Source organism: Arvicola amphibius, chromosome 12 (assembly GCF_903992535.2).
Source record: "Arvicola amphibius chromosome 12, mArvAmp1.2, whole genome shotgun sequence".
NCBI lineage: Eukaryota > Metazoa > Chordata > Mammalia > Rodentia > Cricetidae > Arvicola > Arvicola amphibius.
Genome location: NC_052058.2, coordinates 84,278,390 through 84,289,584, shown reverse-complemented (window position 1 = coordinate 84,289,584; position 11,195 = coordinate 84,278,390). Strand labels below are relative to the sequence as shown.

Genomic DNA, 11,195 nt, shown 5'->3' with positions numbered 1-11,195 from the left:
TCAGTCCTTCTGACCTACCCTACACATTTGTTCTCAGCCTGGCTGCTCCCGCTTCCCTGAGCTTCCGTATGGTCATTTTCTCTACTTTCCGCCTCCGCGCTCCGGGATGCTCTACGTCAGGGCCCAGGCAAAAGATTGAATAAGGCCTGTAGCCTCTGCAGCCTTCAGAAGCCCGCCTTGGCCTGGGCCCAGAGACGGCCTGTCAGCAGCTTCGGACTGCTCAGCAGCTGTGTTCTCTCAGAGGATGCCAGGCTCTTATGCCGACTCCTTTAGCCAGGGCCGTCATGCCTTTAGAGATTGATCTTGCTTTGCTTCCAAGTGAGATGTGGTTTGAACAAAAGGTCCGAGGGCCAAATACTAAGAAGCCCAACACTTATCTAAGCTTCAATTTTGCTGAGAGGAAAACTGGCCAAGAAAGAGTGAAGACACATGAGAAATTTTTTCCCTCCTGCCTTAACCTCTCTACTCAGGGCTTCTTGCCACCTACCCTTGGCACTCAGGAGTTAGGCCCAAAGGCACCCAGCAGCCAGCTGCACGCCAGTCTCTGTGCTCCTCTCTCCTCCTGCACCTTTCCTGAGTCCTAATCCACAGGTGACATCTGGATTCAGCTGCATGGTCAAGTCTCCCGCGATCAAGTCCCATTCGTCCCTCCCAACCACGTTGTCTATGGATTCCTCTCTGTTTTTCACCAGAGTCAGCATATTTTTCTGGAAATAACCATAGGCAAACGTGTTAGGCTTTGCTGGTCCCTGGAGGATTTTGTCCTTAGGTTCTGTTTTGTCTTTGATTAAGCAGAACAGATGAGGTATCCTGTTGGCATCTGCCATGTTGACATTTCCTGTTGTCTAACTCCCCACACCTACAAGGGGTTCACAGCTGAGGGTACGGTTTTGCCATTAATGACTCCTCTGTCCCTTCTAGGTGCCGCCTTGCTACCGCCATGCCGGAAGTGTAAGTTGTTCCATCCCCATGCAGGGTTCCTGGGAGGCATGTCCCCCTTCATCACTGATGTTGTGGACAGCCTGGCTCACCCCTCCCCCAGGCTACTCCCAGCAGAAGCTCCTGAGATAAGGATGGACCTTAGTTTCTGGTCAGCACGCATTGCTTCCCTGAGGTGTCCAGGAACTCCCTCAGCTGAGCAGAGCTCACTCCCACATTGGCCTGTGTCTCAGAGCTGGCTTGTCAGTATCCATCAATGAACTGAACATACTAGGCTACCATGTCACATGGGCATGAATGAGGCTTCATTCCAGGGAGAGAAGTTTTTGCATTAACTGTGGCCCTCTGTCAAAGCTTTATAAGGGCTCCCACTAGAACTCCTGCAACTGTGAATGACCAACATCTCCCAAAAGGGAAGTCCAGTAGCCCAGAAGGTTGTTGGGTTTTTATATTCTTACTTACTGAAACCCTGAAGTGGTCCCCTTCCCGATGGCTAATGTCTTCCAGACATGCCATTGCTACCCGTGCCCTCCTCCGCAACAAAGGTGCTTGGTTCTGTTGTTGCTCATGTTGTGTTCTTTGTTCCCACCCACTCTATGCTCTGCTCTGTCCTCCGGTCCTTCCTGTGATGGGTGCCTAAAGGGAGGTGAGTAATGCTGGGGTTTCTTAGTTCTTCAGCGTGATGAAGGTGGGGTGGGCCTGAAGAGAAGTCAGGGAGGGGTGGCTATGCCAGTGACTGAGAAACCTCCCAGGAGAAGAGAAACAACAAGTGAAGAGTCTCTATGATGCTGGGCTCCCAGGATGCAGGGAGCTGCTGCTCCAGGGCACAGTGCCCCTCAGGCATGGCTTCTCCCTCAGCTTCTCTCAATATTCCTGCATCCCTGGGGGCATCATTCTGCCCATTGAAACGCTGATGCTGTGCAAAGCTATGTCTGAAAGGTGAAGGCTGTGTTTGAACGTTGAGGAGGGAGTGAAGCTGTGGCCTTAGATTCTTCTTGGGATTGTGGTCACCCTGGTTCTGAACACTCTGCCACTCTGCGGTGCACATTTCCTCAGGCTGCTGAGAACACAGTGTGCATATTGCCTGGGGTGAGGACGGAAGGAACAGGCGATGCGCTGGCTGACTCAATTGGAGAGGCAGCGTCACCGACTGAGGGAACACCGGGCCTGGATAGTCTCAGGAGAAGCAAATACACTATTTTCCAGTGACCTATGGACCCTCGAGCTTCCAGAGGCTCCTGTTAGAGTGAGTCTCCAGGGACTGTCGGTTAGCTGAAGAGGTCATATACTTACTGAGCAATGAGGAAACAAGACTGTGAAAGGTCTTTTGCCATGGTATGTCTGCATGGGTGAACCAGGGGCTGTAATGGCTACAGCAACCGGCCACTTCTCTCATTACCTAGAGTGTAGGCTTTCAAAGACGAAAAGGTAAGCCACTGTGAGCAGATCAGAAGTTGTGTGCTCAGTGTGCTAAAGCTCATCCATTGCCTCCCCAGCCACTCCCACAAAGCCTCATCACTTCTGCCTGACCTATGGCAGGACAAACCTGTGCTCTCCCAGGGTGGATCACACCTGGAATAGGCAGGCGCTCCGTGGGAGTGGCAAGGAGAAACCCAGGAGTGACACAAGACTCCCGAGCCTCATGGTCCCATTAGTTAGCACTGATGGTCTCTGTCACCTTCACCACATGGGGGACACTGCCACTGGGCTGGGACTTTAAAAATTCTTTTAGATAGGTTCTTCTGTGTAGCCCTTGTCCTTTCACAATGGTCCACAACACGTGAGTATCCTGTTTTAGCCCCAAGAGTGCTGAGATTACACATATGACCCACCATGCCTAGCCTTGGCGGGGACTTCCAAAACGTTCTTAAAACATATCTACCTAGTTATCAAGGATTTGCCTGCACCTTTTATCCCAGCACCTGGAGGTGGATCTCTGAATCTGAGGCAGCCTGGTCTACAGATCAAGTTCCAGGACAGCCAGGGCTACACAGATAAAACCTGTCTAGAAAAAAAAACCCAAAACAAAAAAGCAAAACAGCAACAACAAAACAAAGAATTTGCTTGCTCGTTTTGATTAGAAGACACAGCAGTGTTTTCTTATCTTAGAGAATTCCGTGGTGACGGTCACTTGTAGGGCAGTTTGATGTCCACAAAGACTACTTCCCTTATTTGGGAAACCAGTAGTGTATGTCTCTGGCGTGAAAGAACATCAGAACAGAGCCGCATTATCACCTGGAGTGCTAAAACATACGCCCGTTTTAGGCTTTTCGCAAAGGTTGCTTATCTGTGCCCTCATTGTATCTTGGCGGCACTGTGGACTAAGTACAGCTGTCAGCATGCTCCCTTGCAGATGAGGAGGTACCCACAGGAGGCATATCTGCAGAATCCTGCCAGCAGAGGGAGGACTGGAAGGCAGGGCTTCAACGTAGTTGACTATATCACTCTCTGAACTTGACTGGTTCAGTTCCAAAGATGAGTTTGAAAAGCCCTAAAGCAAGCAGAGGATTCTGGGTAATGATGAAGAACTGCAGCTGGTGCTGTGCTGGTCTGTACCAGAATTCCAGTTATATCGCCTTTACCTTATCACTGGTCTCTCCTTCTCGTCCTCAGAGGAAATCCAAGATCACTGCCTCCCGCAAACTCATGCTGAAGGTGAGGATGGTTTCATGGGAGATGGAGAGGCAGCCATACAGACTCAAAGGGGTGGGGAGGGCAGGAAGGGGAAGGAGGGAGACCAAGCAAGGGTAAGGGAAGAAGCCTGTGCATTGCCGGGGCTGACTGGTGACCAGTGACTTGTATCTCCGGCCTCTCCTGGGTGCCATAGATGCAGCGGATACGAGCCTGGATAGGGGTTCCTTGGTGGAGGGAGAGGAAGGGACATGGTTCATTTGCTATGTTTCTCTCTTTGGAACACTGTGGGACAGAAGGGATAACAAGGATGGAAGAGGGAGACTGGGTATGCCACGTGAGCCACTCTGTGTGACTTACACAAGGCCTGCCAGCAGCTACTGCACACACTGCCACACAGAGCAATGGGCTCAGATCTGGCCTGCTGAGTCTGGAGGCTCTTTCCCCACACTCGGTGGTGCTGGGTAGGGAATATGAGGAACCAGCCTTGGTTCAGTGACTTTGTCCTTTGCAGAGCCTGATGCTAGCCAAGGCCAAGGAGTGCTGGGAGCAGGAACATGAGGAGCGAGAGGCCGAGAAGGTGCGTTACCTAGCGGAGCGCATCCCCACGCTGCAGACCAGAGGCCTGTCCCTCAGCGCCCTGCAGGTAAGCTCGGCAGGCCGGGAAGGGACCCTCTGTGGGTTTTGAACTAACTCAGCTCTGTAACTTACAAGGTGCCCTCCTGCCCCCAACACCCAGTCTCACAACACTCGAGGTGGCAATGCGACACTCCATTTTAAAGACTTGAGAGGGGAGTCCCGGAGGGGAGAATGGACTTAGTTGGGCAGAACCAGGGACTGGCTTCCCAGCAGCTGGTGCAATGGCATGGCCTGGGAGATGGGCAGGATTTAGGAAGGCCATTCCTTCAGAGATTTGCCCTCCTTTTAGAGACGAGGCTTTATTGTTTTGAATCAGTTAGCAATCACTTTAACGCCAATGACTGACGAGAAGAGACTAGATGCAAATATTTCTACGTGTCTCCCATGGAAGTGGCTAGTTTAATTCTATTATTTTTGCTTAACATACAGTTTTCTACTATTAACTTAGTTTAACATATAGTTTAACACATATGTTTAACATATAGTTTTCATATGTTTAACATATAGTTTTTCTACTATTAATTTTGTACTATTAACTTATGTTCCTTTTATGATAACACTATTTTTTTAAGAAAACAACTATGAGCCTTGTGTAGAGGCATGTGTTTGTAGTCTCAGTGCTCAGGAGATAGGGGCTGGAAGATTGTAAACTAAAAAACTTTTTTATTGAAACTTTTCTTTTCTTTTCTTTTTCAAGACAGGGTTTCTCTGTAGCTTTGGAACCTGTCCTGGAACTACCTCTGTAGGCCAAGCTGGCCTCAAACTCACAGAGATCCGCCTGCCTCTGCTGGGATTAAAGGCGTGCACCACCACCACCCGGCTGAAAGATTTTTTTTTGTTGTTTTGTTTTTTTAAACTTTTCTATGCAATACATTTTGATCATATTTCCCCCAGATCTTCCCAGATTCTTACCTCCTGGGCCACTCAACTTTATGTTATGTTATAAAACAACAAAAATAACCAAAAAAATGAAAATCAAAACAAAGAGGAAAGAAGGAAGGAAGGGAGGAAGAGAGAAAGTCAGGAGTGTGGTGGCGCTCCTTTTTAACCCCAGCACTCAAAGGCAGGCAGATCTCTGTGAGTTCAAGGTCTACAGAGTGAGCCAGGACAGACCTACATAGTGCGATCCTGTGTGTGTGTGTGTGTGTGTGTGTGTGTGTGAGAGAGAGAGAGAGAGAGAGAGAGAGAGAGAGAGAGAGAGAGAGAGAGAGTATGAATAAGATAAAAAACAAAACCAAAAGAAGCATGGAGACGTGGAGTCCATTTTGTGCTGGCCATCCGCCCTGGGCCTGGGCCTTCATGAACCAGGGACACTCCAGTACAGAAAGCGGATTCCCCTCACAGTAACCATCCGTCACAGACAGCTTCTTGGTTAGGGGCGGGGCGGGGCTCTGTGTCTACTTTCCTTTCTCAGCGCTGGGGTTGAGCATGCGTGGGTCTTGTGTGTCCTCTCACAGTTTCCGTGAATCCATGTATGTGGGGATTGTGAATCCGTGCCTAGGTACCCTCAATGACAGTGCTTTCAGACCAGCTGGACTACATACTGACATGATCTAAAAATAAAAAGGAAAAAACAAGTTAACATTTACAAAAAGCTGGAAAAAGAAAGCCCGCGGAGAGCAGAAAAGAGAGCAAAGGCTTCCACTCTGAGGTGTTGCCACGATGGAGCCTCTAGCAGCTTCCGTTGGGATCACACTTCTGACATAGCAATGGGCCATAGGGCCGAGCATGCTCAGTGTGGAGACGGAAAAGGGATGCTGGATTTGGTGTCGCTTTCCCCTCTCCTCCACCCTCATGACTTCACTCTGCTCCCCCAGGACTTGTGCCGAGAGCTACATGCCAAGGTGGAGGTGGTGGATGAGGAGCGATACGATATTGAGGCCAAATGCCTCCACAACACGAGGGAGGTAAGCCCCAGGGAGGGTGCTAGGAGGCTGGGCCTGGGCTGGGCCAGCGCTGGGCGGGCTGGACATCGCATGGCCGAGCCTGTCAGCGTGAAGCTTTAGCTTCCCACCCTAGCCCCATAGACCGGATATGGGCAATGGGCGGGAAGGATGGTCACACGTGAGCAAACTTCCTCCCCACCTGTCACGTGAGCTCTTCAGAAGTTGCTGCCTTTGCTCTCCCACACAAGTAATCAGATGTCTGTTAATGACATCTTACCTTCCTGAAGGGCTTTCATGTGTGGTGCCATCCTTTGATCCTCCCTATATGCCCGTGGGTGACATGGGGACTATTACCTAAGCCTGACTAATGAGGACTCCAAGACTCACAAAGGCTGAGAACTTTCTTGGCTCAAGCCACAGAACAGGGGTCCTAGTATGCACGCGGCTCTCTGATTATCCCCACTCCAGTTCTCTGTCAGCAGTGGGGCGTGAGAGCATTAGGGTCAGCCAGCAGAGAAGAATGGGGAAAGGCGGGACTTCCGGTGCAGGTGGGCTGCTTCCCTTACCCACTTCCTCTTGCCAGGAGGGTGATGTGTGATGTCATTAAACTCCAGAAAACTCCCTCACAGACCACACCCTGGGATTCCCAGGGTGTAGGATGTAGGACTTTTCTACCTGCTGGGTCAGTCTAGGCTCAGCTGCTCTGCAGGACCCCTGGACAGGGATTGAGCAGCCAGGCTAAAGATGGAGGGACAGAGAAAAACAGTTCACACTCCACACAAGGCTTAGTGACTTTTCGTTTATTTGAGGCTTGGTGACAGGGAAGGGGTGAGGTTAAGTACTGAGCTTAAATCTGTGAAAAGTTCACCGTGACTGTTTGGAAACGGATAGGTGGTTCTGAGTACCTCGGAGAATCTAGCACGGAGCCTGGGAAACTTGGGGTATGTCTCTAGCTGGAAGCCTAGCAGTTGGGTCCCCAGGAAGAGAGGTCCGGATCTAGTGTCCCCTCCATACAGCCTGGCTCCTTCCTTCCTACAGATTAAGGACCTGAAGCTGAAGGTCCTGGACCTCCGTGGGAAGTTCAAGCGTCCACCCCTGCGTCGGGTTCGTGTCTCAGCCGACGCCATGCTCCGAGCCTTACTGGGCTCCAAGCACAAGGTATCCATGGACCTACGGGCCAACCTCAAGTCTGTGAAGAAAGACGACACAGAGAAGGTAGGGCCACTCTCCTCAGACTCTTCCTCCTGCTGCCTACGAGCCTTTACCGGTCGCTTCTCACACAGCGTGAGGTGTTTTAAGTCAGTCTGTGATCTTGAATATTCTAGAGCCCCCTGTGAGGTCAGAGTCAGAAGAGGGAAGACGGGCTGCTTCCAATCTGAGGGGAAGCCTGGGCTGACTGAGGAATTCAGTGCCAGTTCAGGGGCGACTATTGTCCCTGTCACCACGGCTTCTCACTGCGGCTGTGACAACATGAGTTGTAGAAATTGGAGAACTGGGTTCGATTACTTGCCTAGCAAACAACAGCCTCACAGTGTATGCCCAGAGCTGACAGGCACTGTGAAAAGCAAGTGTGAGAGAACAATCTCCAGCCCAGGAAGCCTAATAGATAAACAGGCTAGACCGCAAGCTGACAAAACAGGAACAAGTCAAATGGAGGAGGTGACCCTGAGCTGTGGTGTGTCACACGGGGGGCTGTAATGGGGCTTGGAGGTGAGGCTGGCCTGTGATACACTGGAAAGCAGCTCTGTCCCCCGATCACAGTACCCTAGGACCTCCCATCCACACAGCCTCACATTGTCTATGGAGCCTCAGCATGACCTGTGCCCCTGTCTGGCCAAGGCATCTTCCATCACATGCTGGGCAGGAGCATCGGGGTTTCTTCGAGGAGGTGGATTCTCTTCCATCTAATGTCTGTTGAGCTCAGGGGCCCTTCGTAGCCCCTGCAGCCTGGTGAGTTTCTAACATGGTTGTGGGCTACCCACAGGAGCGGCCAGTGGAGGTGGGAGACTGGAGGAAGAATGTGGAGGCCATGTCTGGCATGGAAGGCCGCAAGAAGATGTTTGATGCTGCCAAGTCCCCGACTTCACAGTAGAGGTGCCTGGAGAGGGGGCTCATCCTGGGGTCCCTCAGAGTCCCCAGGGCACTCAGGATACATAAGGGATGGGAGGCTGATGCAGCGTGCAGGAGAACTCTGAGGAGTCAGCTCTCTCGGGCGCAGGTGCCCACTCTAGTGCCTTCAGACTCTGGGCATGGCATGCCTGTGTCAGGTCCTCTCACCTGCAAACTGGGGCTTGTACCAGATGGGTGGTCCCGGGCCTGGCAGTTTCCATGTGTTCCTGGCTGCAAATGGTTGGATTGGGAACTGTGTGGCCAGGGGACCCTAGGAAATCCCGAGGCAGTCAGAGTCTGAGAGTCTAAGGTTAGATGTTCCCCAAGGTCCTTCCAGCTCTAATTCTCCAAGAGTCTCCCGTCTTCTACTGTCCTTGGTGATGTCCTTTCCTTGTATTCACTCAAAGAAGCACCCTAGTCAGTGCTCTAGGGGGACACCAGGTCAGAGATGCTAAGCCCCCCTCCCCAGGTCGGGAGGGATTGACAAAGAGGTGGAATTGGGCATTAAAGTCCTGCTGTGGGAGCATGGAAAGGAGGCACAGTGGGCAGGTTTACAGCAACACAGAGCAGACAAGGCTCTCTCCCCAGAGCACATCTCAGTTAGGGATAGGAGAGGATTCACAAAGGAAAGGGAAGGGCTGAGGGTGCAAAGGTCAGCAGCAGTGGGAGGAACCCAGTCATGGAAGATGAGAGGACAGGCTCCAGCCGAGGAGCTGTGTAAGTGTGGAGAGAGAGGGAGCTCAGGTTCTGGGCAGAGCAGCTGAGGAGTCCCATGGGTGTCGCAAAGGAGAAGCCCCAGGAATGGTGGGGACCATGCGCGCTGTGTCAATCAGTGATGCCTAAATGGCATGCATCGCTAGGGTCTGTTTGATAGTGTCTCCTCTCTGTCCTTGCAGGTTGGCTTGCTGTATGACTCTGGGGTCATGCTTTGGGCTCCTTCCTCCAGCCCCACTCACCCATTTTTCTGCCAATGCTGGAGCATCCCTGCTATGTCCTTCCTCCCTCCAGCCTACATGGTCACCTTTGGAGCCGGGATGAAATGGCACCCAAAGGAGAAGAGAGACGCGAGTGTCTGAGACCTTAAGCCAGCAGCATGGGCTTCCAGTAACCCACGAGGCACACTGGAGTTATCCAGCCACGCCGAGGGGCCACAGGCTGGAGAGGGAGGCAGAGAGAACGCCTTCCTTACAGTCCCATCTTGGTACCCCCATCTCTGTTCCTACCTGCCATGTCCACAGACATCACAACTCCTCATTAAAAATCCAGGTTCCTGCTGGTTCCCGTAGCTCTGTGGTTAGTGCTCAGAAGAAAGTGAAGACAGGGAGTCTGTGAAAAGGGATTTGAAAAACTTCAGCCTTGAGTCAGGAGCTCAGGATCAGAATGGAAGGCTAAGGGTTTGGTGACAGCCTGCTATGCTAATGCGCCCCAAGGAATCTTTCTCCCAAGGCACAGTGCCATCCATCACACACTCTCAGCATCCAGAATCCTCAGCTCTCTCAAGCCAGGACCTCTGACAGCAGATGTGTCCTATTCTAGACTGTCAGAGGGGCATCCCATTTGGTATCATACCCCTACTGATTTCCCTAGCCTCCACAAACATGGACTATCCAGTGCCTTCCATGCACCTAACCCTTGTGGACCAACGGGTCAAGGTGCTTCCAGCCTCTCTTCTGGTCTGCGGGAACGGGGGTGGGGGTGGGGGGGGGGGGGCTAAGTTTCCTGCGCTCTAGCCTCTCAGGAGGGACATGCTGAAGTTCCATGTCTGGTCACCAGGAGGCTCCATCCCTCATCTCTGGGTCTGGCTGCTAAGGTCCTTGCTGTCTGCTCCAAATCACTTCCTCTCTTACTGGAGGTGCAGAAGGCAGAAGGAGGACTTCCTGAGTCCTCTGCGTGGACCCTCTGGCCCTTCCCAGAGGGCAAGAGTGTGTCAGGGCCCTCAGTTTCTCCTCACACTCTCAGTTAAACACCTCCGAGACTCATTCTTGACCCATGGTGGTCCTGCCAGTGGTTTGACTTTTGGCCCAGTTCCTTTTTCTATCTCACTAATGTTTGGGCCCAAAACCGGAGAGGGCCTTAACCCAGGGGAGAGGAGTAGGTGTAATGAGGGACTGTGGACATTTCTGTGCTCTTGAGTTGTTACCCCACCCCCACTCCCCTTAAAGGAGCAAAAAGCAGCATTCTGGGCCAGAGTGGAACTTGGCTTTTAAGGAGGTGTCTGTCAATGGCAGTTCCTGATCTAAGCTTACAGGGAAGTAATTGGTCCCCAGGACTAGTCCCCGCAGAGGCTGAGCTGCCCCAGAGATACCAGGCTCTACCCTCTGATCTCCATGTGTTATCTGGTATGAATGCCAATGGCTGGTGCAAAGTACGGTGTTGTTACCTCTTGGGGCACAGTCTGGGGCAGGTATGCTCAGCCTGCCTGTGGCAGTGGGACCAGCAACTTGGGGTGCATTAGGAAAGGCAGCATCTAGCACAGGGTTTTTGCTACAAGCACACGAGTAGGCAGAGAGTCAGGGGTGTGCAAAGAGCACGCTTACTGTGTGCACATACCTGTAGTCATAGTTACACCCAGTTACACATACACAAACAGAGAGAGAGAGAGTGAGAGAGAGCACGTTGGGGAACCTGACAGGGCTGGTTCATGCCACAGAGCACAGGGTGAGGCTTCGTGCCTGGGCAGCCAAGAAACTTACCCTTCCTTGCCTCACGGGTTCCTCCCAGTTGGCCTGGCTCCAAAGCATGTCTCAATGTTTTGTCTCTTCCCAAACCTTTGATAGAACCTGGCCTCAAGTTCCTGAGGCAAATCTCAGTCTGACAGTAGACTATTAACCTAGGGCTTTGACAGACTGGGGTCTCCACCCTGCCCTGTAGAGGTGGGAGACCAGCCCCAATTCTGACTCAAAGCAAACATGCGACACAGAGGGCTGCAAGGAGGTGAGGCTCCCTACACACCTAAGCCTGTGGCCCTCTGGCAAAGGGCAGAGGACCCAT

At 52.0% G+C, this 11,195-nt stretch overlaps 1 protein-coding gene across 1 annotated transcript; it reads left to right on the top strand.

Annotated features, from left to right (window-relative positions):
- The first annotated feature begins 940 nt into the window (after positions 1–940).
- Tnni1 (troponin I1, slow skeletal type) lies at positions 941–8,187 on the top strand. The gene is given in 6 exon segments (XM_038349803.1): positions 941–955; positions 3,553–3,594; positions 4,085–4,216; positions 6,027–6,116; positions 7,134–7,310; positions 8,080–8,187. Coding segments are annotated over 6 exon segments (564 nt in total).
- The last annotated feature ends 3,008 nt before the right edge of the window (positions 8,188–11,195 follow it).